Genomic DNA, 27,684 nt, shown 5'->3' on the forward strand with positions numbered 1-27,684 from the left:
TCTATCCGTCGACTAAGTTTATTCGCCTATGGATTCTTTGGACTCCCTCGAAGAGTACGTTGACAATTACAACGGCGATAATAAGGGAAGTGTCGTCAATACCCCTGGTGACCTGGCCAGTATTCCTGGGAACGCGTCCAGTGTGCCTGGTGATAACTCTGATATCTATGGTGGTTATGCTATATACACCGGTCCGGGCCCGGGACTAGGTCCAGGAGCTGAATCTTATAACAGCAATGCCGTGTACAATGAGAATGGTTCTTCTTTCAACCGCGTTTCACGTAGCTCTCGTGGGTCCCTTGGTTCCCATGGCCCCCGTGGCTCCAACGGCTCAAATGGAGCTGTTGATGATTACGGATTGAGCGGGGACGGCGCTTCCCCATATACGGGACCGAATTTACCTGCAGACATCTCTAATTTGGCTGAAAGCCTCAACTTCAGTGGCAATGTCCACGGTCAAATCAACAGCATAGCGAAAACTGGAACCAGTAACGGACAGATTGCAAATATGGATACATATGGAGCTCAGGCGGTGCCGAGCTTCAAAGCAGATGACTTCTTTTTGAGCAGCAACACAACCAGTCAGACAAATAGTAAGAGCTTGAATCTGGACGATGAAAACAACTTTGCCAGTCCAATTTCGACAGATGCAGCTGCATTACAGGCCTATGGATCTAATCAGGGGTTGTCTTCCGGAACCAATTCTCAGTATTTTTCACCAAGGCCTGTTTCGGAGGCTCCACCAATGAGTAAAAGATCTGGATCTATTAGCAATCAGTTGGGTAAGAGCTATACGTCACAATTGGGAACATCCTTAAACAATATGCTATCACCGGCATCAACGTATGATGGGTTGGCGGAATCTCCGTATGGGTCATTTCAAGGCAGTTACAATGAGAATTACTTGAATTCGCCTATGAACTCGCCTTCTTTGAAAGCGTTTGGATCACCCGCATCTGTAGGATCGCATCTGAATCCCAAGAATGCAATGTCTAAAGAAGGAAAGCTCAGTAGAAGAAGAGAGCTTCATAATGCTGTGGAAAGAAGGAGAAGAGACCTCATTAAGGAGAAGATTAGAGAGTTGGGGACGTTGATTCCACCTTCTATTCTGTGCGACATTTCCAAACTGAAGACTAGTCAACAGAAGAAAGAGATACGAGCCAACAAGAGTACAATTCTAGCAAAGTCAGTGGACTACATTCAGTATTTACAAGACATTCTGCTGATGCAGGAGGACCGTAAAGGGTTATTGGCATCAAAGATTACCACACTAGTGGAAACGGGAGTTCCTGTACCGGAGGGCAAGTTGAACGGGCCTGAAGGTGGTAGAGTGAAGCAGGAGATAGGGAGTCTCGGGTTTGCTCCCACGGTGTCGTCGACAACATATTCCAATACTACGAGTCCGTTTGCGTTGAGTTCGGACAGTCCATTGAAGGGTGGAGAAGACCCCGATGCTTATTTAAAGGAGTTTCTTAACACAACGCCGCCAGGGGGACCAGAAGTGCAATACGATAATTATGGGGAAGAATAGGTTGGCTGGTCCGATCGGATAGGTATAGTTAATGTAAGGGTCAGTAAGTATTAGTAGTGGGATGAGTTCCCGATGGGTTCCCGGTGGGTTTCTTGTGGGTCCCTGGTGGGATTTTAGAATAGGCCGCGGCATGCTGAGCGCGCAGTAATAATCCTAGAATTCATGGAGTCGCATAAACTCATTCGTCAGTAACATCACTATATATCTTTCCACCGTTGCCATGTCAGATTCCAGCGCTGATTTCCTTTCCAACTGGCGAACCAGCTCAGGATCACCGTCTGGATCCTTAGGTTCGCCTACTGGAGCCACGGGGCCTATGGGAGCCTTGGCTGGCCGTGCCAAGTCGTTATTTTCTGCCGCTGCGGATTCTCTCCAGGACGGTTACGAACAGGCCTATAACGTTCTACCACTTACAAACCAAGATTTACCCCAGGAAGAGCCATCCTGGTTCCAGATGTCCAGATTTGAACGTACAGTTGGATTCTTTCTCTTTATTTTGGGTTCCCTGGTATGCTTTGGCCTTGGTATTCTGCTTTTCCCAGTGCTTACGTTAAAGCCGCGTAAATTCGCCATGCTTTGGACTTTAGGCTCGATCCTTTTTGTTCTTAGCTTTGGATGTCTCCAAGGTCCTGCAGACTACTGTCGGCATTTGATCTCCAAGGAAAGGCTACCTTTTACAGTGGTATTCTTCGGCAGCGTCATTGGAACGCTATATTGTGCAGCCATACTTAAATCGACGGTCTTGACCTTGATTATGGGCATAGTGGAAATCTTTGCCGTCGCTTATTATACATTAAGTTACTTTCCCTTTGGTGCTCAGGGCCTTAGCGTGCTAACGAGTATGGGTGCAAGACATGTAGGAAGTATGGTTGGCATATAATTTATGTACATCAAATGTATATATATCTCTCAATGGTCGCGAAAAGTGGTGGTGGTGGTGGTAGAAGAGCAAATAAAAATAGGTCACAGGCAGTAGGTTAGTCAACTCTTCTTATCTAGATTGTTTGTAGTAATCACAACGTATTGATCAATTGTCCAATCATGTCAACTTCTGCTGCCTTGGATGCTTCTTGCATTTTTTGCAAGATTATTAGGGGTAAGTTGAGTTCTGTCGTTACCCTTCCTCGTCACCCCTGGAATCTCCAATACTAACACGTTTTACTAGGTGAAATCCCTTCTTTCAAAATCTATGAGACTAAATACAGTTATTCGTTCTTAGACATCGAACCTACTACCAAGGGTCATATTTTAATAATTCCAAAATATCACGGTGCAAAGTTGCATAATGTACCCGATGAATACCTATCGGATATTCTTCCAGTCACCAAGAAATTGGTCCGCGCTTTGGGTCTCGAGATTGACTCTCCAGAAGGTACAGGTTATAACGTTTTGCAGAACAATGGTAGAATTGCTCATCAATACGTTGATCATGTCCACTTCCATTTGATTCCAAAGCCTAATGTCGATGAAGGTTTGGAAGAAGGATGGCCCGCCAAAAAGGCCGATATGGCAGAATTGAAGAAGTACGCCGACGAATTGGCAGCCAAAGTGAACAACTAACCATTTACATAAATTACTCGCCCCTATCTTCTAGCATCTTCCCTGCCTGCTTACATAGCTTATCGCCCTCGCCCGCGACAACTTTTTCTTCCTTTCGTATCTTTTGATACCACGTCGAATCAATTTATGTAACTTTATTATTTGATTATTTTTTTTTTTGCCTTCCTGTCTTCTTGGCTTGGATTGCATTTCTCTCTTTTCTTTACCTGGAAAATATTATCATCTTGATCAATTATTCTCTTGCATCATGGTCGATCACAAGAAGAAGCCTTTATTAGATGCCTCAGGTGCAGACGTAGTGCCTGAAGATTCTACTGCCACTGCCATCCTCAGAAGAAAAAAGAAGGATAACGCCCTTATTGTCGACGATGCTACAAATGACGACAATTCGATCATTTCTATGTCTTCAAACACTATGGAGAAATTGCAGTTATTCAGAGGTGATGCTGTCCTTGTTAAGGGTAAAAAGAGAAAGGATACCGTTTTGATTGCCTTGGCCGATGATGATATGGAGGACGGTGTTTGCCGAATCAACCGTGTCTCTCGTAACAACTTGCGTGTTCGTCTTGGTGATATCGCCACAATTCATCCCTGTCCCGAGATCAAATTTGCCACCAGAATCTCTGTCTTGCCTATTGCTGATTCAATTGAAGGTCTTACGGGCTCTTTATTCGACATGTACTTGAAACCATATTTCGTCGATGCCTATCGTCCTGTTCGTAAGAATGATCACTTCATTGTTCGTGGTGGTATGAGACAGGTTGAGTTTAAAGTGGTTGAAGTTGAACCCGAAGATTATGCTATCGTTTCCCAGGATACCATCATTCACTCTGAAGGTGAACCAATCAATCGTGAAGATGAGGAAAATAATCTAAATGAAGTCGGATACGATGATATTGGTGGCTGCAGAAAACAAATGGCCCAGATCCGTGAGCTAGTGGAGCTTCCCCTTCGTCATCCTCAATTGTTCAAAGTAATCGGTATCAAACCTCCAAAAGGTATTTTGATGTATGGTCCTCCCGGTACAGGTAAGACCTTAATGGCTCGTGCCGTGGCCAACGAAACTGGTGCCTTCTTCTTTCTAATTAATGGCCCAGAAATTATGTCCAAGATGGCCGGTGAGTCTGAATCTAACTTGCGTAAGGCCTTTGAGGAAGCTGATAAGAATGCCCCTGCTATTATTTTCATCGATGAAATTGATTCCATCGCTCCTAAGCGTGATAAGACTAATGGTGAAGTGGAGAGACGTGTGGTTTCTCAATTGTTGACTTTGATGGATGGTATGAAGGCTCGTTCTAATGTTGTGGTGATTGCTGCTACCAACAGACCTAACTCTATTGATCCCGCTCTTCGTCGTTTCGGTCGTTTTGACCGTGAAGTCGATATCAGTATCCCGGATGCTACCGGACGTCTTGAAATTTTGAGGATTCACACTAAAAACATGAAGTTGGCTGACGATGTTGACTTGGAAACTATTGCTCAGGAAACACACGGTTACGTCGGTGCTGATCTTGCGTCTCTATGTTCCGAAGCTGCCATGCAGCAAATCCGTGAGAAGATGGACTTGATAGATCTTGAAGAAGAGAACATTGATACTGAGGTCTTAGACTCTTTGGCCGTCAATATGGATGATTTCAGATTTGCCCTTTCCAACTCCAATCCATCTGCTTTGCGTGAAACTGTCGTCGAAAGCGTCAATGTCACTTGGGAAGATATTGGTGGTCTTGATGGTATCAAGCAGGAGCTTCGTGAAACTGTTGAGTATCCTGTTTTGCATCCAGATCAATATACCAAATTTGGTCTTTCTCCCTCAAAAGGTGTTTTGTTCTTTGGTCCTCCTGGTACAGGTAAAACTTTACTTGCTAAAGCCGTGGCCACTGAAGTCAGTGCCAACTTTATATCTGTTAAAGGTCCAGAGTTGTTGAGTATGTGGTACGGTGAGTCTGAGTCCAACATTCGTGATATCTTTGACAAAGCTCGTGCTGCTGCCCCTACCGTTGTGTTCTTGGATGAGTTGGACTCAATTGCCAAGTCCAGAGGTGGTAATATGGGAGATGCAGGTGGAGCCTCGGATCGTGTGGTGAATCAATTATTGACAGAAATGGATGGTATGAACTCCAAGAAAAACGTGTTTATCATTGGTGCCACAAACAGACCTGATCAGATTGATCCTGCCATTCTCAGACCGGGCCGTTTAGACCAGCTTATTTACGTTCCTTTGCCGGACGAAGCTGCTAGAATGTCGATCTTGCGAGCCCAGTTAAGGAAGACTCCGTTGGAGCCAGGCCTCGATTTGAATGCCATTGCTAGAGTTAGTAATGGTTTTTCGGGTGCCGATTTATCGTATATTGTGCAAAGAGCTGCAAAATATGCCATCAAGGACTCTATCGAAGCGCAGAAGCAGTATGAGGACGAGCAAGAGGCCAAAGATAAAGAAAAGGAAAAGTCTGATAATGGTGATGAGATGAAGGTTGATGCCGAGGGTGACGAAGATGTTGAGGAGGATGAGCGTCCAGATCCTGTTCCATACATTACTAGACATCATTTCGAAGAAGCCATGAAAACAGCCAAGAGATCTGTGTCTCCAGCCGAATTAAGAAGATATGAGGCTTATGCTCAACAAATGCAGGCTGCAAGAGGACAGATGTCTCATTTCCACTTTGATGGCGATGCTTCAGAAGCTGCCGATGGTGCCAATGGGGCCGCTGGAACTGGTGATGCATCAGGTGCAGCTTTTGGATCTGTTGAAGATGATGAAGATGATTTATACAGCTGAAGAAGGGGAAAGCGTTAGCGTTAAAGTTCTACACTCTTCTTCTGGATTCGTTTTTTTGGTTTGTTTCTGTTTCTGTTTTTGTTTTGATTTCCCTTAATTCGATACTACTACTGATAAAACCTTTAGTGTAAATGTATATTTTATTTTTGCTCACTTAATAGGAAGAATAAGGGTATAATAAGTATTAGGTTGTAGGTAGAAAAGGTGACAAGAAGAACAGCCCAGATTAAAGGCTCTCGATTGCCATACGAGGTTGATGTGAGTAGTCCGCTGACAGTTTATAGTTGTTCTCTTTATTTGAAAGAGAATCAACGTAACCCTTGAGTCTTAGGGGCTTCAAAGATATGCCAGCGATATTGGCCAATTTTGGAGATTTTGAGTAGAGTGAATCGGTCAGTATACTAGAAATGGTGGAGTCAGAAGTTGTAGATGACGATGAGGCCAAGGAAGGAACTGAAAGCATAGAAGAATCGACAGACATCGGAGCCACAGAGGAACTAGTACCAACAGAAGAAGTTGGTGAAGGTATATAATCGCCAGAGCAATAAGTAGGATGGGGTATAGAGAAATGCGAAGAGTTGCTGTGAGCGAAAAGAGGCTCTGTAGGAGATGCAAGCGGTGCAGAAACCACAACATCAGCAGCAGCAAAGCCTGCAGCTCTGGCCTCAGATAACTTGAGCTCTCTTTCGTGTCTAAGTTTCCATTTGATTGGTTCCAAGAAATGGCTAAGATTCTTGACGAGATCATCGTTGGAAATGGTGAGGTTGTCCCAGCCCAGATATTCGATCATATCGAGCTCCAAGGCATTAACATCGTTCAGGGTTAAGAGACCATCGGTGTACTTGCACCAGTGTTTATTGAGTGGAGAGGAGTCGTTTAGGCTCTTTGCAGCGAGAATCAAAGCACCAAGAAAGATTCTGTGCCTAGTGGACTCCATGCCAACTGAATTAGGAGGTAGCACCTGTCTGAGTCTCGTGAGATACACCAAAGAAGACATGAGTGTGGAAGTAGGAACGTGGGAATACTTGATTAGATGCTCGATGAACTTGAATAAAGAAGGAATCTTGGAACTTTTGACGGAAGACAATGGAGGTGTAGAAGGTGGTGTGAGATAGCCGTGGTATCCATCTGTGGGGTAGTGATCTGGGCATGAACTAAGGGTGATAACAGAGTTTGTAGTGTCAACCAAAAATTGGATCATCTCCTCGGAGACAGGTCTTTTGACAAAGACGTGAAGAGCTTCTAAATCAGACATTTCGGAATGTGGACAGCGGAATGATGGAAAGGAATGAAAGGACCTGTACTAAGCTTGACAGAGAAAGAATGAATATACTAAAGCTTCACTAAGCTAAGAAAAAAAACGACAAGTGTATATTGGTGCACTAGCAAGAAGCTGTGGTGGTTACCAAGGGAACATCTCGTTCATATATATTGTAAAAGTGCTTCTGACTTTTCATTCAACAACAGTCTTGTTAGTTCTGTGTTGCAGCCGTACATGGACATAATGAGAAGACCCCCCTTTAGAATTTCCCAATCTGAATAAAAGTTTGAAAAATTGAAAAAAAAAACGTTAGAGAATTTCACCATACTGCCCGATTTCTAGCCCGCGTGATTTCCCGATTTGGTTAATGTTTCACGCCAGAGCGCAATAAGAAATTAGGGAGCTTTTGGGGCTCGGGGCCCGGTGAACACTTGATTGTGGATTTATGTGAGTAGTCTGGCCTGGAGGTCGCTCTTTATTTCTTACCCTCATGTAGATACCGGTTGGCAACACCCCCTTCGAGTGACCTTGCGGGTTGGGTATCCTCGAAGGCCTTTTCCACGCGTTTTGTGGTGTCCGAAAAAGGTTTTGGTATATTGCTTTGAGAACATTATTTGCAAAGGGGTTACTATTAATTTTGCGCCTTCACCGCGTTCCGTGTTTTGACGGCTGCCAAGAGGTCATAGGGCGCATACGGCTGAAGCATTTAGATCGATCTGTGATGTTCTGAATAACGCGCTCCTTTGGGTCGCACTGCGCGTGGTAGAATTCACGCCGACCGACTGTTAGTCGATCGCTATTTCATATGCACTCAATTAATTCCCAATGCGGAAATTTCAGTGTCTCTATCGCTGACCACTCTGATGTCTCTATTTAGTCCTAATGGGGCAGTAATGATTACTTTCTATGATCCAATTGTTGAATGGTATATATCTCATGTTTAGCGGTACGGCGGAATACAGCATCAACAAGTAAATTAGGTGCAAGCAGGGAACCTCCCATGTCCACTAAGTACGCCTGTACACCATATGCATCTATAATTTTATGCATTCAGATTATATGCATCTATAACTTTATGTATTTTTGATTTTATGTACGTCACGTTTATGCGCTGGAGCAAACTGCAACCTATTTTTCATATTCTTCTAATGTCTCGTACGTTAGCACTTACTGAATCAATTCCTCATAATGCCGTCCGAATCAACATCTTTGCTTCCCAGTTATATTAGGGATACAAACGCTCTGCAGTATGTCTCCAGACCTTTCTCGCTAGCCATTAGATCTTCCCCAATCAATTGGCTCTTGATATTTGTCCTATTGGGCATCTTGGCAGACTGGTTCCACTGGGGCTCTACGTCCGTATTTTGCCTCAATTTCCTTGGTATCATCCCATTGGCCTCTGTTTTGGCCTATGCAACAGAAGAGTTAGGTGAAAGTATTCACAATAATTCCATTGCTGGTTTGCTGAACGCTACTTTCGGTAATGCTGTCGAGGTCATCGTTAGTATCATTGCATTAATGCAAAACCAGGTGACTGTTGTTCAGGCTTCTATGTTAGGCTCTATCTTATCCAACTTGTTGCTTGTTTTAGGATCCTGTTTCGTTGCTGGTGGTATTCGTTATTCTCAGCAGACGTTCAACCAGACCGTCGCTCAAACCATGTCCTCTTTACTGGCTCTTTCTGTCATTGGCTTGCTTCTTCCTGCGGCTTTCCATGCTTCATTACCTGAAAAGACTCCCGCCCTAAGTGACAAAATCTTAGACTTCTCCCGTGGTAATTCTCTTTTACTTTTGGTCGTCTATTGTTTGTACATGTTTTTCCAATTGAAGACCCATGCTTTCTTGTTTGAAGATTCGGACAGTGATGGCAGTAATAGTCCTGTTATTGATGCTTACACTGGTCCCTTTGATTCATCATCTGTTCCTTCAGCTGCCGCTGCTGATCGGTCTCTTTCTCCCTCTTCCCGTTCCTCCAATCATCTTGCCAAAAGAGGTAATATTGTTGTCAGACCCAAATCCATCTATGACTTGGGTAAGGAGCGCCAACAGCAACATTTGGGAGCCTGGGAATCTGTCATCGTTTTGGCAATTACTACCTTGCTTGTCTCTATCTGTGCGGATTATTTGGTGTCTTCGATAGACGATATCGTCGAAACTTCGGGTCTTTCAAAGACTTTTATTGGTTTGGTCGTCATTCCTATCGTTGGTAATGCGGCAGAGCATGTTACGGCCATCGTTGTTGCCTACAAAAACAAGATGGATTTGGCCATTGGGGTCGCTGTCGGCTCTTCTATACAAATAGCCTTATTTGTCACTCCGCTTTTGGTCTTAATCGGATGGGCTATCGATGTTCCAATGTCCCTCTACTTCTCTACGTACGAAACTGCAGTGATGTTTGTTTCGGTGTTCATAACGAACTACTTAATCCTTGATGGAGAATCTAACTGGTTAGAAGGTGCTATGTTGATCTGCACCTATCTTATTATAGCTATCTCATTCTACCTATATCCAGACACTTTGGCTCAGTAGGAGAAAAGAAAAGAAAAGAAAAGAGACTTTGTTATCTATTTTATTTATATACTCCACTTATAGTCGTTCACCCCGGTCAATATAGCCCAGTCTTTCAATAAAAACATTCCGAAGTTCACCATCGTTATCAAGCTGAATGTATGTTCTGCTATTGGTAAGCAGTAGTCAATTCCATGCTCTGGTCCATGGCCTGGAAGAATGAACTCTTCTAGATTTACATCATCGATACTTCTCTTGCTCTGTTTGAACAAGTGAGGGAACTTTTCTATAACATCAAACAGTGATAGCAGGGCTTCTCCTTTGCGTAGTGAATTCCTTGACGCTCTTCTTAGCTTCAACAGCTTCTGCGTCATAATCACCTGTCTGTGTTTATCTGTGACGGATTGAGCAACAGCCTCGTCCATGGCCTCCCTTAGTTTCTGCTCCTTCAAGTTAATCATGTGTTTAAGTATGAATCCATTCACATAATGACAGAGGCCAAAGAGATACTTCAATTCTGGAATCTCTGCCTTAAGAGAGTCGAAATTGTTCACTATATGCAGGCTGTACTTGACTAGACTTATCCACTCCTTTTCACGAAGTTTCAGAGGATGTTTGGATTCCTGACGTTTCTGAAGGGCCTTCTTTTCATTGAGATAGAAGTCAATGACAAATAGCAAGAGAGACTCAGTAAAACAAAGAATTGCATGCTTATAATCTTTACCGTTGAACTTATTTTCTCCGTCATGTTTCAAACCCTTGGCTATCAAAACGTAATCATTCACAGCTGGATGATCTGGCTTTATCGGGGACCGTTGTCTCGACCGTTGTCCCGACCGTTGTCCCGACCGTTCTCTCGGTTTGCTCTTGGATTGTTCAATGCAGATATCCCCTATCTTTAACTGAGGTATAGAGAACCTTTCAAGCAATACAGATGGAAGTTTAGGAGATATCAGAGGCGGAAGGCTTACTCTCTTTGTTGTTGAGTTAATGATGAAATCTGCTGAATTCAAGGTGGACATGAAGGTAATCTAAGACAGAATGAATATACATAGATAAGGATAGAACGCATTAATATATTTATGCATCTCTTTTAATGCAACAGATTTTTTGGGTGCCCTTAAAATAAAAAAATTTTAATTCACCCTTCCCCTTCATCAATGGACCTCTTGACTCCTCCGTTGCCTTGTGCCCACGCCTAAAAAATTGCCATGTCGACCAACTCAATCAAACTTTTAGCCAGTGATATTGACAGGCATCTTGCGGAGCTTGTAGCCAAGCGCCTGGGACTCGCCCTTTCATCAGTGTATTTCATAAGAGACTCTAATAAAGAAATCACTTTCTCTATTGGAGAGTCTATCAGAGATGAAGACATTTACATTATCATGCAAATAGGTTCTGGTCCTGTCAACGACAAAGTTCTTGAGTTACTCATTATGATAAACGCTTGCAAAACTGCGTCTGCCAGAAGAATCACTGCTGTACTACCCAACTTTCCATACGCACGTCAAGATCGTAAGGATAAAAGCAGAGCTCCAATCACTGCCAAGTTGATGGCCGATATGTTGACGACTGCAGGATGTGATCATGTGATCACGATGGATTTGCATGCTGCGCAAATTCAGGGTTTCTTTGACAGTCCCGTCGATAACTTGTATGCAGAGCCTTCTGTCCTCAGATATATCCGAGAGAACCTGGACGTTAAAAACGCTATCATGGTGTCACCAGATGCCGGTGGTGCTAAAAGGGCCGCCGCTTTGGCCGATAGATTGGATTTGAACTTTGCATTGATCCACAAGGAGAGAGCCAGAGCCAACGAGGTGAGTCGTATGGTTCTTGTTGGTGATGTTGCAAATAAAGTGTGCATCATTGTCGATGATATGGCTGATACCTGCGGTACATTGTCGAAGGCAGCCGAGGTGTTACTGGATAATGGGGCTCATTCTGTCATTGCTATCGTGACTCACGGTATCTTGAGTGGTAAAGCCATCGATAACATTAATAGCTCTAGGCTTTCCAAGGTCGTTTGTACCAACACTGTGCCATTTGAAGACAAGATGAAACTTTGCCCTAAGTTAGATTCTATAGACATCTCTGGTGTCTTGGCTGAGGCCATTAGAAGATTACACAACGGTGAAAGTGTCTCCTTCCTATTCAGAAACGCTCCTTACTAAGTAATAAAGTAAAAATTCAATTTATACCATACCCAATCTAGAGTCCATATGATGCCGGTTGGAATTCTTCCAGCGACTTGAGAAGAGTACCGTGCTTGTTATCAGGACCCACCAATTCATCAATCTGATCCTGCTCCATCACCTCTACTGCGCGGACATCTGGCACCCAAATAACGTAGCCATTTGACCGTTTACCGCTGATGAATCCCAAGACAGCGTCTTCAAAGACAAGGCATTCTTCTGCCTTGATCGCGTTTTCCTCGCTACGTCCCTTATTAATCTTACTTAATCCCGTCCACCAAACATACGGTAAAGGTTTACCCTTACCAGTCACTTCTGGATCGTCTCCCGTCACCACCTTATCGCCAAACAACTTAAACTCCTGCAAATGGGATGTCTTTGCAAGAAACTTGTCGTATGACGAAGAAGTGCAGAGTGCCATGGGAATATTTCTTGAGTGAAGATATTGAATAAGCTCCGAAGCCCCCGGTAGAAACTGCACTGTATGCCATAGTTTCTCCTGCTCTTCAGAGGTGAGTCTAAGAAATTCCATGTTTGTGGTGACATCGTTCAATTGGTAACTGTCGAGCACTACCTGGCAAGCATCTGGACCTTGTAGTCCTTGAAGCTTCACTTTAACATCCCACGTAAGACCCTGCTCCTTACCAAAATTTTCGATCAAGACTTTAGAAAAAGACTTTGTATAAATATCCTCAGAGTTTATAAGGAGACCATCCATATCAAAGAGGCACGCCTTGTACTGTTTGACGGTCATTCTGGGAGGTTGAATTGCAGAGATCAGCTGAACAAGAACGTGGATTTCGATGAAAAACTCACTGCATTATATAGCCCCGAGTTCGCGAGTAATTGATCCGCTCAAAGGGTATAGAAACTCCGACGGTATTCGTCCCAGCATTTTGGAAGCTATTTTGGGGGTCTCTTTCTTCATTTTTTTAGTGGTTTCATGATTACCTATATATCAGTACTACAACGGAGGAAGACTATTTCTGCACACGGGACATTGTAATTTGTACCTCATCCAACCCTCTAGACATTCTGTATGGAAAATATGCCTGCAAGGTGTAACCATGTATGCTCTCGTAGCCATCAAGTTTCGGGCATTACTAGCCATGCTTTCATGCAGCTCCGTATTCTCTACAGTATTATCTATGACCGGTATTTCCAGAGACTGCATACAAATGGTGCAGTCTAGTTTACACTTGAGCGTAGATCCAGGCGGCTGGTCAGAGTCAACAAAACTCTCAAAATTGTAGCCGTTTTCCAAGTCTCCCTTGGTAAGTAATGGATGATATTTGTAGGTCTTTGGGAGATACCTTTCAGGAAGAAAGAATCGAGGTCCGAGTATTTCCTGAAGAAACAAAGCAAAAAGTTGGATGGCAATCCAAGAGCTCAAAAATACCACAAACATGTAGTCCGGATGGTGGTAGAACGGATTGGGAAAGATGCAAGCATAGGCAATTGGTGCCAAGCGAATAATAGAGGTGCCAAGGATAAATTGCCAGGTAAATGACTTTCGGGATCCCCGAATCACGTTTCGGTAGATCTGAGGGAACCAATAAGAGTTAAAGACTGTCAACGTGATGTATTCAAACACCCTACGTTGTTTGATAGGCCAAGTAGTCACACTCAACCCAAAAAATAGAAATATGAGCGTGCAAAAGTACCTTGTATAAAGTTGAGCAGCAATAGTCTGGTCATCCTGGGGTTGCGGAGTCGGAGCAGTGATAGCAGGAGTGGTCTCGTTCCCTTCCTCGGTTCTCTCGTCAAGAGGAGTTCCCTGCAGAGCAGTTCTCCAAGTGATGGGTCTCTCGTTAATCTGTGCAGAATACACCATTATGTTATATTTCATCTCAAATATGGAACAGCACGTAAACGCCAAGAAGGCGCAAAAGACAAACTGGAGGTACAAATCCTTGAAGATCATCGAGCAGAGCAAAGCAATCATACTGAAAGAGCCGTCTGCTACATTTATTAAGGCCAAAGTCCAAAAGGAGATTCTGGAGAGAGTGGAGGGTGTGTTGGTAACGTTCATCTGGTTGACGAAAAGAATGATCTGCGCCAACACGATGAAGGAGAGGAATATAATGGTGCGTCTAAGATCATTGGTATAAACCTCGTTTCTCGGTCCCTCCGCAGGATCAAGATCAAGCATTATTCCGCAATCTGGAGAGTAGAGGACACCTCCGGTTATGCGAAGTTTAGGTGGAACTCTGTGAGGTCTTCCCATAGGATTGGTAAGTTCGTCATCGATCTGATGGATCTCCTTAAGGTCCATATCAGTGGACTCAAAATGTAAATACGCAACGTACTCACAGCTGGCACTATCCTCGAGTAGCTGGTCCACAAATGAAAATGTGATATCCTCGGGAGCAGTGCGGTTACTTCTCAATAAATAGAGCTCTCTAGTGGAGTTGAAATGTTTTCCAGGTCCCAAATTTAAATGTGGAAGAGCATAGATCCCAGCAAACTTCGCAGACCGCGTAGTGGCCACAAGGTTGCCATTGTCTATATGGTATAAACCAGATAGGCTGACCTGCTGCTCATCGTGTTCTCCATTGTCGTTGAGTGTCACTATAAGATCGACAGCAGTTGTCTCACCCGCACTTTCGGCCATTTCTTCATCTTTTGTGTTGTACATAGAAAACTTGGTAATTCCAGAGACGGCTGTGATGTTCCCAGGACGTTTAGGCTGGACGGGAATATCTACAGGAGTGTCAGAATGATCAGGTTCGTCGTCCTCAAAAGGAGAAGTCCGTCCTAGGTCATTACCAAAGTTGATCTCGTTCTGAATCTGTTTATACTCTCTGAGTTTGTCGTAATAGGCTGGGACTTCCATTTGTATGGGCACCAAAGATATCTTCTCTTTATGGAATGTTCCCCTGGCGTATCCCGTAACGTTCTGGTGATACACTCCAGATCTATGCTTGGAAGGATGCGTGTCACTATCTTCATTAGGTAACTCTACCGTTCTGGATTCGGTATTCCAAACATCACGTGCCCTTCGACTAACAACATTTGGCAAAATGCTAAATTCTTCGGTCTCTTCGTAAGGATGATTAAGGTGGTCGGAAAATGGCCAATCGGAGAGGTTTCTGCCCAATATAGCATCGTGGTAACTTAACCTAAATCCTGTAAGATTTCCGTATCCTTGTTCATAATCGCCAGCCAAGGATTTGCGTGATTCCTCAAGCTCCCCTTGAAACTCTTTCATGATACGCTTGCGCGCTGTTGGAGGAGGGTAACCAGCATCTTGAGGAGGCGCACTGGACATGAAGTACAGCATGAGAAGAAGAAATATAAACAGCTGTCCTCGATTGGTCTGCTCAGGCATTGTGTTGTAGTTAAATATAAAGGCTATGTGAAGAGAGCGATGATAGCCAAGGGTCCCCCTTCCTAAGGAACGAAGAGATCATAACTTATCGCCACGCGAGTGGAGTTAATTTTATGGTGTACGGATGTACTGATGTAAGGAACTTAGTCTCCTTTCTTCTTCATCTCGGCTCTTGATCTCATATAGCTGATCCATTTTACTCTCCTTCAACTACCTATCCATAATAGATACCTGACATTAATGTATTAGTCATGTAAAATAATAATAATAATAATAATAAGGGATAAACCAACAACAAAAATGAATGCGCAAAAAAGACATATATAGAGGTAGTAGACACGTGGGACCTTCAGTCCTCACGCCGATAAAATAATAGAAGAATTGAACATCACTTGTTCTAAAGGATGCAAAGAAGGAAACAATGAATACACGAAGTTTTTACATCTCCAGCGTTCTCAGTCACTCTACTCGTTCTTGGCCGAAATCTTAGACTTCTTTCTACCTTCTCTCTCGGCCTTCTTGATAGGACCAGCTTCAGTGTCCATGACGAAATCCCACCATCTAAACGAAGAAGCGTAATTACCAATGAAGTAGTGGTGATGTCTATCATGGTGCTCAGCGCCAGCCCAGAAGGGAAGAAAGTGATGCAAAGACCATGGGAAATCGTAACCGGCATGAGAATCCACAGCCTGAAGCAATCTAAAGATAACCCAACAGGTAATGGTGAACAAGTGTAAATCATGAGTGATAAAGGCATATAGAATAGGGAAACCAACAGTACCGGCACCAAGAGAAACGACCTCTAAAGGATGAGCATATTCAGCACTCAAACCAAATGGAGCTGCATAACGGTGATGCTTCTTATGAATGTACTTGTAAAAGACACCGTAGTGGAATAATCTGTGTGCCCAGTAATGCCACATGTCTTCGAGAACGAAGAACAAGGCCCATTGCCAGAGCATAGTGTGTAAAGCAGGGAAAGGAACAGTCACCTTAATACCAAGGGACTTGCACAATGGATGGAAAGTCCATATTGGGGCAGCTTCAAGCCATAGGTGGTCCCTTAAGACGGCCTTTAAGCACTCCCACTGCTCTTTGTCAGAAGGAATGTAGTTTGGCTGAAGCTTCCACTTACGGAAATAAGGAGTCTTGTCAATAATATACCAAGGAAGACATCTGCCAAAGTACCAGAGCTCATGAGTCAAGAAAAACATAAGACCAGTGGCCAAGGTGTCATTCTGCATGTACGCATACCATGCAGCCCATAATTTTTCAAGGACATTAAGTTGGCTCTGTGTCGCAAACACATTCTTCGTAACCTGGACCAAGCTAGGAGAAGTCAAGTTCTCTAGAACGGTAGAGTTGAAGATTTCAGTCATATTTGAAACGAAAGATACCTGACTGCAAAAGTTTTGATAAAATCTGCTTCTTCTTAGCAGCAGATCTAGTTTATTATATACGATTAAGCGTAGTAAATGCACGAGCGAAAAAATCAGTAGATAAAATTTGAGTAGTTCGTATAGGGAAAGAGGCGGAACGATGTGTACGAGGCGTGAGGTACTGTGGATCCAGTCGACCCCGTGGACCCCGTGGATCCAGGCCACCCCGGTAGGGGTCCTGGTAGAGGTCCTGGTAGAGGTCCTACTGGAGGTCCTACTGGAGGTCCTGCTAGGAGCCTCGGCGTGGTTCCCTTGTGGATGCCAGACGGCTATAAAGAATTCCTAAATTTTTTCATCCATGCATTAACCTATTGATGCACAACGCTAAGTATATGTGCCTGACAGAGATCCGGTCGCAGAAGATTCGCTACGAAAGTCTTAATGCATATTAGATTACCATATAGGGCAAGGGTATGGCGAGAATCAGCCGATTTCTCAAGAAAGTAAATTGCAGGTTCTTCCGTTTTGGAAATTGAGTAAACGAGGAACGACTCAAGTACAAGTACGCAATCTCAACGGGATAAGAGGTTCAATTTTTGATCTTTCTATAAAGCAGGAGGCATGAAGGGGCATGACTACTTCCAATTCTAACGAGGCACAGTAAAAATAGTTCGTACTCGCCGATTCGATCATCGTAGCGCATTTCATTTAAATTAGTGATCACTGGTTGGATCGTGGTGAAGATTGTCCGAAGTGCGTCGATCGAGTTGTACCATGCGTCGAACAGAAAAGTGCCCGTTCAGTTCATAAGCCACGTGATTCTATAAAACCCTCGCTGTAAACACTTCGCACCTCTAAGTCCTGATTTTTTCTTGTAGTCGATTTTTTTTTTCAATATTCGCACAGCCCGACTTTCTCAGCTGCCGGAAAGGGAAGAAGCCCTCAGTCAGTAGAGGCTGAAAATTTTTTCCTTGATTTTTCACTTACAGTTGAATTCAATAACAGTCTTCCTCTTTGTTAGAAGCTTCAACAAACACCGCATTTGACTAATATTGAAGAGTAAGTACCATATCATCTATGATTTCACCGATAGAACCCTCCATACTAACACCCTCCTAGTGTCCCGTTTGCACGAGTACCAAGTCATTGGCAGAAGACTCCCAACCGAGTCTGTCCCAGAGCCAAAGTTGTACAGAATGAGAATCTTTGCTCCAAACTATGTTGTTGCCAAATCCAGATACTGGTACTTTTTGAAGAAGTTGCACAAGGTCAAGAAGGCTTCTGGTGAGATTGTTGCATTGAACGTCATCAGTGAGGCTAAGCCAACCAAGGTTAAGAACTTTGGTATTTGGATCAGATACGACTCCAGATCTGGTACCCACAACATGTACAAGGAATACAGAGATGTTACCAGAGTCAATGCTGTTGAGACCATGTATTGTGATTTGGCTGCCAGACACAGAGCCAGATTTAGATCTATCCACATTTTGAAGGTTGTCGAATTGGAAAAGACCTCTGATATCAGAAGACAATACGTCAAACAGTTCCTTGTTAAGGATGTCAAGTTCCCATTGCCTCACAGAGTCTTCAAATCCAAGAACACTTTCTATCCAAAGCGTCCAACCACCTTCTACTGAGCTAGGTACTTTGAGAGATGGTGGGTATTGTGCCTATTCTTATAGGTATATACGCTTTGCTTTTCTCTTTTTGCTTAGATAAAACTACATATACTTAATCGAGTTGATAAAAAAAATGGTTAGTAGTGCTAATAGCAGTCATTCCTCACTAATTTTCATCGATGCTATTATATACCTCTCTCTATCTTTCTTTCTTTCTTTGTCTGGGCATTTTCTTCTGTTATGCCTAAGATCAGATTCTCTGGCCTACAGAAAGAAGTTCTGTCATTATATAGGGATTGTCTAAGGGCAGCTTATAAGAAACCTGTCGAATCCAAGTCTCACTGGATCAGCTATATTCACTCGGAATTCAATAAAAGTCGACACATCTCCAAAAGAGACTTCGCCACCATTGAGTATCTGCTAAGAACGGGTAAGAGACGCTTCGAAATGTATAGTAGTCCTGATATAAAAGATGTTTTGTGAGATATCTATATGTACATATTTATAAGGGTGAATTAGGGATATATACACAACTTCAGAATACGTTTGTTGCGTTACGTAAAAGAAACTCTGTAGCACGGGTCTTGGCTCCGTTATCCAGAATCTCTCTCTGTGGATCGCCTCCCCTTTCTCTTGCCAAAGTAGGTGCAAAAACAGTCGCTAAAGCACTGCTCGTCATCTTGGTGTACTGCTCATTGGCAGCCACTGCGTTTAGATGAGCCACAAGTAATTTGAGCACCTTAAGGTTCGTTGAAGGTAGCATCGAGAGTAACTGCCGCATAGATTGAGCCCTTACTTGATCATTAGGCAATTTTGCAACTTCAATGAATTGCTCGTATCCATTAAAAGGTATCACAGGTTCTGGAAGCTTCTTCAGATACCTCTTAAGCATACCAGCTACAGCATGAATATCGGTATCAAGCTTGACCGCGGTCTTCTGAGAAAGCTGATTGCTTAGTTGGTTGATAGTATTGGTATCAAGTGAGGCAAAATACCGCTCGATTTTGTCTATGGCCAGTGCCGATCCACTAACACGATAAATGCCTTCTGAAGTCAATCCTCTTTTAGAAACATCCGTCATGCATGCAGTGATCACATATGGAATTACACGACTTTCACATTGAGCTCTTTGCTGTAAGTTTAACTCATAAAGTCCCCCCGGAGTAACAACGGGAGATGCCGGAATAGGCGATAGTGAAGAAGAAATACCGTTATTCTCAAAATCATGTATTCCAAGACCTCCAGTTCGTAGCTGGAGAAAGTTCTGAGATCTGGAACGAATCAGAGATCCAATTCCAGAGCTAAGGTTCTGTTTCTGAGGCTTAGTAGGTGACGAAGACAACACTTCATCCGGTGGTTCGTAGACTCTGTTGTTATTAGAAGGAGAAGGACCTCCCATCTGCGCTCTCAACGTCTGTAGAGCTTCTTCGCCTTGTTTCACATTAAGAGGACCACTAATTGAGTGGCTAGACACCGATGTAGGTAAAGATGAGGAACTCTGCTGCGATCCACCGAAGAATCGTCTCATAAAGCCACCAGCCTTCTTGCCAGAGGAGTAAGATCCATTAGCGGCGGCAATGCCTGTAGTCCCTGTAAAGTTGTTTGTGGCATACTGAGGTATATTTTGAGCTTGATAGCCAGGGGTAGAAGATGCATGATTTGTAGAAGTAGAACTATCTCCATCCTTACCCGAACCTTCGGATCTTCCATCTTGTAGAGAAGTCTTCGAGTTGTTGAAATTTTTCAATTGTTCCTGCTTCTCAGTGATTTCACTTAGCAGTGAGCGCTTCTGTAATTGAAGATTCTGAATATCGCGTGACATAGCCGCCTTTGTGGCCGAAAGAGTGTTAATCTCCGATTTGAGAAGGCGAAGTTCTCTCTCTGCCTGAGAAATCTGTTCTCTACGTTCTGCCAGTACTCCGCTACCGTCATCTTCTTCTTTGAGTGCTTCCTGCAGGGATTCAGAAAAGGAGCGATTATGGAATCCCTGTGAAGAAGGTAAAGGAGGAGTTGCATATGCAGAAGTAGAGTGTTCAGACTGTGTTCTGTTGTGCTCAGGAGAAGACTCGGTTATGGAGTAGGGAGTTCCCGGCATGCTTCCGTCAATACCATTGACATTGGCACTGATGCTGCTGCTATTACCCTTTCTGTGCCTGTGAAACACGTGAGTGAGTGATCTACCCAAGCTGGAGCTGCCTTTTCTGGAATGAGATGGAGATCCTGGGTATGCAGAGGCCTGCATGGAACTGTCAGTGCCAGAAGCACCGAATCTAAATGGGCTTTTACGCACCCTGAAGTCCTTCCACCCGTCACCTTCAATGATTGCAGGTGAGTTCTTCGCCGATTCTGAGGTACCCCTGGTGCCTGGTGTGCCTGTATAATTCATGTTGGGTATAGAAGGTGATGCCAGAGCACCAAAAGTGCCGGAAGAAGACGCTTTAGAGGTCGAAGGAGAATCTAACCTTTTCTGCGAGGGAAATGTGACGCCCTGAATGTTAAGACCAGCATCCTGAGGAGAGTGAAGAGGAACAAAAGCGGATGAAAGTGACTGCGATGCTGGTTTGGATGCCAATGACGCTGTGTCGGTGACAATATTATCGTCGTCGTATATATGGAGGAGATCATCGTTTGAATCTTCATTAGCGTAGTCGATGCTGCGGTCAATATTGCTATCCTCATCGTTATCGCCAAGATTGATGAAGCTCTCTTGCTCAGGATTAAGAAATGATTGATCCATTATGACTCCACGACGATGGATGGTATCTAGATTTTTGTTTGGTAAAGAGGGAAGAGCCTGACGGGGTACTTCTGGAGAACTGTTACGAATGAGAGGCTTGGAAGGTAGATCAAGATGTGCGGATGATACCGAGGAAGCAGCAGCAGATACGGAGCTGGATGATGTAGGAGTAGAAAGCGTACGAGGAGGAGGAGCAATAGGAAGTTCTGGAGTAGTTGGAGCAGATAATTCTTGTGCAGGGGCTGTAGAATGTTGCGTAGCCCGTATTGTTTGTTTCTCCCTTCTTCCTACCACCTTTGCCTGGTTGAGGCTTGCGTGAGACAAATTTGAGAGAGGAGTAAAGGAGCGCAGATTCTCAGACATAGCAGAAATGGGCGAATCTGATGAAGCAGGCGATACACTACCTGAAAAGGCTGATGATTGAGAGAGTGACTGAGTTTGGGGACTATTATCAGCCAGCTGAGCCAGCTGAACTTTCTGAGCCTGTTGATCACGTTGATCCTGCTGAGCTTGTTGAGACTGTTGAGCTTGTTGATCCTGCTGATCATGTTGATCCTGTTGAGCTTGTTGATCCTGCCGAGCTTGTTGAGCTTGTTGAGACTGTTGAGCTTTCTGTTTCTGCTGATGTTGAGCTTGTTGAACCATCTGAACCTGCTGATCCTGCTGATCCTGCTGATCCCGCTGATCCCGCTGATCCTGCTGAGACTGCACGCTGAGTGGACTGTGCTCAGCGGGTTGGTTCTCTTGGGGTTCCTGATCCCTCTGATAACGACGAAGTTCCCTTTGCTTACGGGCCTTCTTCATCTTGTCATACTTCTTCTTCTTTTCCATCAGAATCTTATGACACGACATACAAAAAAGTCCCTTAGAAGTCCTGGCATAACGTAGATCCTCGATAGGCTTCTTGCAGGACTTGCACTTGAAGCAATCTGCACAGTAGGCACAATCTCCCGTCAAAATGGCCATATCGTATATCTTCTTCCCGCAGTTTTTGCACGTGTATGAACATTCGGAGCACACAAGAGCACCGGTTCCCAATACAAGAAAGTTGGAGTTAACGCCAAGTTGTTTGTGACACTTCGAGCACCTAAAACATTCCACATGCCAACGATCGGCACCCAGCTCATAAGCCTGGCCGTCTGTGATGGGCAAGGAGCAAGCTTTGCAATAGTGGGGGGATTCCATGTGGTGTTGGATATTAAAACGAGAGATAATGAAGGTGCAGCGTGAATAAAATGTGTTACGAGAAAAGGCAAATATGTGTGCGAGAAACTCAAATATGATCCAAGTTGATCTGGCAGATAGCAAATGGAGAGTGAGAACCCTTAGTCCAAAATTAATTTTCAAATTTACGATGTGTTACGTATGAATGAGCAAGAAGGCCTGGACGACGGTAGAACGACCGCAAGAATAGCCGGGGTTTCCGGGTGACGTGCAAAGCCACCAGGGATCAGCTTACCCGGGCAGAGCTACCGCGAATACTGCTTCCAGTCCCAGTAGAACTTCAAGTACTGTGGATATTTCTTGTCCACGTTACATTTGTCACCAAACGTCTGCTGCTCACTCAACTTCTCATAAAATAGTCGATTAAGTGTGCTCAACTTGCAGGTAAAGGACGGTCCATCCTGGCAGGATTTCAACGGAATCACAGCATCGTTAATGATGACCCTCACATATTTTTCTTGAGTCTTTTCGTGCGTCAATCTTTCCAAAACTATTCGAGCCCCCATGGGGACTAATTCGGACGTTTTGAAAAATCTCGAAAACTCGATCCTCCCAATAGGAAGTTTTCTCTCCTGATGATCTAATATTCCCAATGCATTCATGTAGAAGAGAAGATCTGTGTCATGCGTGAAGCTGAAATACATCTTCTGCTCGGGATTCTTCTCGTTCAAGAGCTGAAGAGTAGCATTGACGTAGACAGAGCCAAGAATAAAGGTGTACGGATGCTCGGCATTGGTGTAGTATACCTCACTATCATGCAAATATTCGTACTCTATAAACGTATCCATGGAAAGCGCATCGCATACATCGCTGTGACCCTTGACATTGAGTTCGAACGCACAGTACTGTGCTAGAATCTTAACATCCGCGGCTGTCATATTAAATCCCGGTGAAAGCTTGTTTAATCTCATTGCCTCCTGTTTCATGAATCTTGGTACATAAGGATGTGGGTAGTTGTTTTTTTTATGGTAAGGGTCACAACTCTTTCCTGTAGTTAGAGTGTCGTAGCCTTGGTTTTTATTCTCCGGTATTATCACCATTTTTTTGGCCAATTCTTCATTATTATCACCATCAAAGAATCCTCTTGCAAACGCTTCTGACGAATCGATCACCCGCTGTGATCCAGATGTGAAAAAAGGCATTACGCTCCTCTCCTTATAGAGTTGTTCACCATATCTCTGCCTGATATCTTGTCCAAAGTTATGCATGTCCTTTAATCCCGAAAATTGTGACGTGTTGGTTTCCATTTCAATCAAAGATCTATTTGTAATAAAATAATCCCACTTTTCCACAAACGACATGGGGCCTTCATATCGATCCACCTTGGTCTCTTTAAGCTTGTCATAGACGGCTCTAAGAGAGAGCTCCAGGTCCACTGTAGGGTATCTCTCACCATGTCTGCTGAATACAAACACCCGATCCACCACCAAATTCATTGGTATCTCATCATAGTCAAATCCAAAACCGCTACCTTGAACATATGGTCCCATACCTGCACAGTGCTTCAAGAGATTATTCTGGTCATCAGAATACTGCCAATAGCGTTTTTTGTAAAAAGGACTAAACCATGATGTGACAGTGTTTATCAAAAAGAAAAGAGGAATAAACATGATGCAAAAAGACTTCTGATTAAACCATTCAACTAATAAGTAAGCTCTTGCTGCTAATCTACGAAATCCTTGTTAGCGTTTAATTAGCGGAGCATAATCTAATCATTTTGGTGTACGGATGTGTATACGTACATATTTTTTTAGGTACTGAAAATTTTTAGATTCCTTCAAAGACTACGATCTAGTCCTTGTTCCTTGCTTTTGGTTAGTGAATAATCGGTATGGAGCAATTAGTGAATCACCCTGAAACGGTGTTAACGGGAAATTTGGCACCAGAGAAGATACTAGAAGATGTTAAGGAGATCATTGATCCTATTACGAAGGATAACTCTGTGCTAGATGAAATACATATAGATGGATTGATGCCATCGCAAGTCTGGGGAGAGGTTAAGTTAGTGGTTGATGGTGTGAACGAGAATATATTGAGTGGAAAGTTAAGTGAGTTGAAAGAAAAGTATGGTTTGGAAGAAGATGAGGATGAGGATGAGGATGAGGACAAAGAAAAGGAGGACGTGGAAGAAGTGGAAGAAGAAGAAGAAGAAGGTATCTCCGAACTCGGTTCTGATGCCGAATTTTATAATGCATTAGAGGATTCCGAAGGTGAAGAAGAAACGAAGGAAGACAAAGAGGATGAAGAGAGCGGACACAACGATAACAATGATGGGGATGTTGACTACAAGCCCGAGAAAGATGCGTTTGGACTTAACGATGATGTATTTTCGATTGATGCCTATAACGCTCAAGTGAAAACGTTGGGTGAAAGTGGAGATTTGAATAAGGAAGGAGATGATGAAGAGGTCGATCTTTTTGGTGATATCAGTGACGGAAGTGACGATGAGATGCTTTACTACAAGGATTTCTTCAAGCCTATAGTGGATAGAGAGGAGACACCAAAAAGAGAAAGCCATAAGAAAGAAAAAAAGGTGAGGTTTGACGGTAAGTTGGACGAAGACGATTACGATGAGGCATTCAAAGAAGCTAACGCCGATTTTGGTAATGAGCAACTTGTTGATGACAAGAAAAGTGCTGACAATCTGTCGTCGTTCGAAAAACAGCAAGTGAAGATACAGGAAGAGATTGTGTCGTTAGAAGAGGAGGCTGTTGCTGAAAAGAAATGGACTATGAAGGGAGAAGTAAATGCAAGGCAAAGAGATAAAGACACATTGTTAGATGAAGACCTTGAATTCGAAAGAACTGCGAAACCTGTGCCGGTGATCACTCAGGAGACTACAGACACGTTAGATGAGATAATCAGACGCAGAATTAAAGATGAACGTTTTGATGAGGTGCCGAAACGTGTAATCTCGGAAATGCATGACTTCAAATCTTCTAAAAGAGTTGATGTATCGCAGGAGAAGTCAATCAAGTCTTTGGCTGAGATTTATGAGGACGAATATATGGATAATCAATCAGAGGCAGCCAATGAGGAGTTAAAGAAAACTCATGACGAGATATCGCAGCTGTTCACAAAAGTCAACTACAAATTGGACGCTCTCTGCTCTGCACACTTTGTGCCTAAACCTGCAGAGAAGCTTCTTGACGTTAAGGTTCAAACGTCCACGATTAGTATGGAGGATGCACAGCCATTGACTCTGTCTACAGCAGATACGTTGGCGCCTCAGGAAATATATAAGCTTAGAAATAAGGCTGGAAAGGACGAAGTCCAGCTTCGTTCCGGTGTGATTATGGCCAAAGATGAACTTGACAGAGCAGAGAAGCAGAGGCTCAGACGTGCCAAGAAGAGAAAGATCCATAACCATATGAAGGAGGCAGCGCAGAAGAAGAAAAGAGTTGAAGTCAAGCAGCCATAGGTATATATATAACTGGATAATAATCTAATATAGAGGTATATTTTGTCGAAATCATCAGCTCACGATGGCTGCGTATGTAGAAATCGAGCCCAAAACTAATCCTATCACCATCACTGTATAGTAAACCCAGCTGTTTTGGGGATGGCAGAGTTTAACGTAGAAGGCGCAAGGAAGAACAATGCAAATAAGCGTGCAAAGCGAGGCGCCACTTAGGCCTATAATCTTGTCAAACTCTGGGTAAAGAATAGCACAGAAAACAAACATACCATTGACAAACAGTTTAATGAGAGCGCGATACACACGCTGGAATACTGTAACCTTTGCATCTTCGAGTTGCTGCGATGTTAAGCCAAACATGTACTCTATAATATTGATGATCGGCAATGCATTGATGGGTGTCTTAGCGATAGGAATCATCGATACAAAGCAACTTATCATGATGTAAATCATCCTCGGATAACCCTTTGTAACGAGCACAGATTTAGTAATCTCATTGAGAACATGAGCACCAAACATGGCAAAACCAATGATGGCCATGGTGGAATCGGCCATGAAGCCAACAGAATACGTCACTTTCAAGCATCTTTTGAAATCACTGGGAGTAGCCAAGTCAGATTTCAAGGCTGGAAAAAGAGAATGGGAACCAAAGGGGCCCAAAATGATTCCATAAGAAATGCAAAGATCCATCCATGAGGGAGGCATTATGTAGGTTGGCATAGGGTCTATAAGGGAACCAGGTGAAGAGGGTTTCGCCCATCCAATTGCAGTTATGATGATAACTAAAGAAACCGTAGATATTATTCCTAGCAAACTAATCCCAGAAAGAACATGAAGAGAGAGAAAAGATAGTGGGGTGAGAATGCAGAAGCCAATGATTTTGAACTGAACGGTGCTAATCTCTGGGAAAAGAACGTTGAGAGAGTCAGCAAAAAGTACAATCAATGAAACACCAACCCCTAATAGCTCGACCGAGAAAAGAATCGAGATATAAAGTCTAGCCTTTGGACCAAATGCCTTGTAACCAAGATCTGCATAGGTACAGAGTGTAGGGTCTGTATCCATGCAAGCACTGAGAAGATTGGCAGTCCAAAAAGTGATTATGGCAGAATACACAAGTAAGATACATCCAAAGAGCCAACCAGAATACGTCATGGCTTTGGAAAGTGCCAATAAACCAACACCAATCAATACGTTGATAGAGTTAAAGATGGTTTGTGCTACAGTGGACCTGGGAGCTATCATAGTGACCTTTACACCGGTTCTGGATTCGACCTGACGTAAAAATAACGAGTCTGTATCGTTAGTCATTATTCTAGCAAGCGATTGACCGTGATTGGCAACTCTCTGTAAACTCTGTTGTACGGAGGATGTCATAGAAGGCTGTCTGGAGAGATTGTAATCTGCATATGATTGGTCCAAGAAGGAAGTGTCATCCACGGCAGCCTCGTCGAAGGTGGAATTATCAAACACTGGTTTGTTCACCTGGTTGAAAACGACACTGATTTTCCTTCCCAATTGGGAAGGCGCAAGAGTGTGCGGGTCTATTAACTCTTCGTCGTCTTGGAAGTACGATCTAGAGGCCCTCATTCTGGGTTCCAAGGACCGGAAAGATTGAGCTCTCTGATACGAACCAACAAACGCACTGAGTCCACTGGCATTCAGAGAACTCAGTGGTGATGCAAAGAAGTTTGAACGTCTAGGTTTTCTATTTGGAATAGGAATAGCTCTGTAACTACCAGGACTAGTAGAGTTGATGCCGTGCGAAAGAGGAGTAAGAGGAGTGGACAACGCATTGTTCTGAGCAGTCACAGAGTTTGAGTTTGGGTTTGCCATATTTGTTAGCGGCGCCCCATTAGATGGTATGGACATCAATAGAAGAAGAATTTGTCTTCAAAAGGGTAAAGAGAATGAACATTATCATAGGGGAATGTTGATCTTTAAATAGATGAATGTTTTTTTTCTCTATTTTCCTTTTTCAGACGCGAGCAGCCAACATGCAGATCGCGATAACGATAAGCGGGGAACGCGACAAACAGTCACATATACAGAGTCACTAATGTAAGAAATAATTATCACATATGAGAGAATATATAACACACATGCAGAGAAATATGGCATATAAGAGAAGTAACACACATACCT

General features: G+C 43.5%; 16 protein-coding genes across 16 annotated transcripts; 8 read left to right on the forward strand and 8 right to left on the reverse strand.

Annotated features, from left to right (window-relative positions):
* Positions 1-28: 28 nt before the first annotated feature.
* On the forward strand, positions 29-1,531 carry FOA43_001256 (uncharacterized protein; the record flags this gene model as incomplete). Its single annotated transcript, XM_038921578.1, has 2 exons — positions 29-119; positions 342-1,531. The coding sequence occupies 2 exons, from the start codon at positions 29-31 to the stop codon at positions 1,529-1,531; spliced, it is 1,281 nt and encodes a 426-aa protein (XP_038777506.1).
* Positions 1,532-1,751: 220 nt separating this feature from the next.
* Positions 1,752-2,411, forward strand: FOA43_001257 (uncharacterized protein; the record flags this gene model as incomplete). The annotated part of the gene is made up of 1 exon (XM_038921579.1): positions 1,752-2,411. One exon carries the CDS (start codon positions 1,752-1,754, stop codon positions 2,409-2,411), a length of 660 nt encoding a protein of 219 aa, XP_038777507.1.
* A 161-nt stretch (positions 2,412-2,572) lies between these two features.
* On the forward strand, positions 2,573-3,091 carry HNT1 (Adenosine 5'-monophosphoramidase; the record flags this gene model as incomplete). Its single annotated transcript, XM_038921580.1, has 2 exons — positions 2,573-2,627; positions 2,697-3,091. 2 exons carry the CDS (start codon positions 2,573-2,575, stop codon positions 3,089-3,091), a joined length of 450 nt encoding a protein of 149 aa, XP_038777508.1.
* Positions 3,092-3,338: 247 nt separating this feature from the next.
* On the forward strand, positions 3,339-5,867 carry CDC48 (AAA ATPase cdc48; the record flags this gene model as incomplete). The annotated part of the gene is made up of 1 exon (XM_038921581.1): positions 3,339-5,867. The coding sequence occupies one exon, from the start codon at positions 3,339-3,341 to the stop codon at positions 5,865-5,867; it is 2,529 nt and encodes an 842-aa protein (XP_038777509.1).
* Positions 5,868-6,093: 226 nt separating this feature from the next.
* Positions 6,094-7,122, reverse strand: FOA43_001260 (uncharacterized protein; the record flags this gene model as incomplete). The annotated part of the gene is made up of 1 exon (XM_038921582.1): positions 6,094-7,122. The coding sequence occupies one exon, from the start codon at positions 7,120-7,122 to the stop codon at positions 6,094-6,096; it is 1,029 nt and encodes a 342-aa protein (XP_038777510.1).
* Positions 7,123-8,316: 1,194 nt separating this feature from the next.
* Positions 8,317-9,657, forward strand: FOA43_001261 (uncharacterized protein; the record flags this gene model as incomplete). Its single annotated transcript, XM_038921583.1, has 1 exon — positions 8,317-9,657. One exon carries the CDS (start codon positions 8,317-8,319, stop codon positions 9,655-9,657), a length of 1,341 nt encoding a protein of 446 aa, XP_038777511.1.
* A 44-nt stretch (positions 9,658-9,701) lies between these two features.
* On the reverse strand, positions 9,702-10,658 carry FOA43_001262 (uncharacterized protein; the record flags this gene model as incomplete). Its single annotated transcript, XM_038921584.1, has 1 exon — positions 9,702-10,658. The coding sequence occupies one exon, from the start codon at positions 10,656-10,658 to the stop codon at positions 9,702-9,704; it is 957 nt and encodes a 318-aa protein (XP_038777512.1).
* Positions 10,659-10,847: 189 nt separating this feature from the next.
* Positions 10,848-11,810, forward strand: PRS1_1 (ribose-phosphate pyrophosphokinase 1; the record flags this gene model as incomplete). The annotated part of the gene is made up of 1 exon (XM_038921585.1): positions 10,848-11,810. One exon carries the CDS (start codon positions 10,848-10,850, stop codon positions 11,808-11,810), a length of 963 nt encoding a protein of 320 aa, XP_038777513.1.
* A 37-nt stretch (positions 11,811-11,847) lies between these two features.
* On the reverse strand, positions 11,848-12,585 carry FOA43_001264 (uncharacterized protein; the record flags this gene model as incomplete). The annotated part of the gene is made up of 1 exon (XM_038921586.1): positions 11,848-12,585. One exon carries the CDS (start codon positions 12,583-12,585, stop codon positions 11,848-11,850), a length of 738 nt encoding a protein of 245 aa, XP_038777514.1.
* Positions 12,586-12,795: 210 nt separating this feature from the next.
* On the reverse strand, positions 12,796-15,162 carry FOA43_001265 (uncharacterized protein; the record flags this gene model as incomplete). The annotated part of the gene is made up of 1 exon (XM_038921587.1): positions 12,796-15,162. The coding sequence occupies one exon, from the start codon at positions 15,160-15,162 to the stop codon at positions 12,796-12,798; it is 2,367 nt and encodes a 788-aa protein (XP_038777515.1).
* Positions 15,163-15,626: 464 nt separating this feature from the next.
* ERG25_1 (C-4 sterol methyl oxidase) lies at positions 15,627-16,541 on the reverse strand (the record flags this gene model as incomplete). The annotated part of the gene is made up of 1 exon (XM_038921588.1): positions 15,627-16,541. The coding sequence occupies one exon, from the start codon at positions 16,539-16,541 to the stop codon at positions 15,627-15,629; it is 915 nt and encodes a 304-aa protein (XP_038777516.1).
* A 631-nt stretch (positions 16,542-17,172) lies between these two features.
* RPL20A (60S ribosomal protein L20A) lies at positions 17,173-18,178 on the forward strand (the record flags this gene model as incomplete). The annotated part of the gene is made up of 3 exons (XM_038921589.1): positions 17,173-17,201; positions 17,259-17,287; positions 17,661-18,178. 3 exons carry the CDS (start codon positions 17,173-17,175, stop codon positions 18,176-18,178), a joined length of 576 nt encoding a protein of 191 aa, XP_038777517.1.
* Positions 18,179-18,695: 517 nt separating this feature from the next.
* On the reverse strand, positions 18,696-21,863 carry FOA43_001268 (uncharacterized protein; the record flags this gene model as incomplete). The annotated part of the gene is made up of 1 exon (XM_038921590.1): positions 18,696-21,863. The coding sequence occupies one exon, from the start codon at positions 21,861-21,863 to the stop codon at positions 18,696-18,698; it is 3,168 nt and encodes a 1,055-aa protein (XP_038777518.1).
* Positions 21,864-22,366: 503 nt separating this feature from the next.
* On the reverse strand, positions 22,367-23,731 carry FOA43_001269 (uncharacterized protein; the record flags this gene model as incomplete). Its single annotated transcript, XM_038921591.1, has 1 exon — positions 22,367-23,731. The coding sequence occupies one exon, from the start codon at positions 23,729-23,731 to the stop codon at positions 22,367-22,369; it is 1,365 nt and encodes a 454-aa protein (XP_038777519.1).
* Positions 23,732-23,952: 221 nt separating this feature from the next.
* Positions 23,953-25,542, forward strand: FOA43_001270 (uncharacterized protein; the record flags this gene model as incomplete). Its single annotated transcript, XM_038921592.1, has 1 exon — positions 23,953-25,542. The coding sequence occupies one exon, from the start codon at positions 23,953-23,955 to the stop codon at positions 25,540-25,542; it is 1,590 nt and encodes a 529-aa protein (XP_038777520.1).
* A 54-nt stretch (positions 25,543-25,596) lies between these two features.
* Positions 25,597-27,643, reverse strand: FOA43_001271 (uncharacterized protein; the record flags this gene model as incomplete). Its single annotated transcript, XM_038921593.1, has 3 exons — positions 25,597-27,430; positions 27,589-27,595; positions 27,640-27,643. 3 exons carry the CDS (start codon positions 27,641-27,643, stop codon positions 25,597-25,599), a joined length of 1,845 nt encoding a protein of 614 aa, XP_038777521.1.
* Between the last annotated feature and the right edge of the window lie 41 nt (positions 27,644-27,684).

The sequence above is a fragment of the Brettanomyces nanus genome, chromosome 1 (genome assembly GCF_011074865.1).
Source record: "Brettanomyces nanus chromosome 1, complete sequence".
Taxonomy (NCBI): domain Eukaryota; kingdom Fungi; phylum Ascomycota; class Pichiomycetes; order Pichiales; family Pichiaceae; genus Brettanomyces; species Brettanomyces nanus.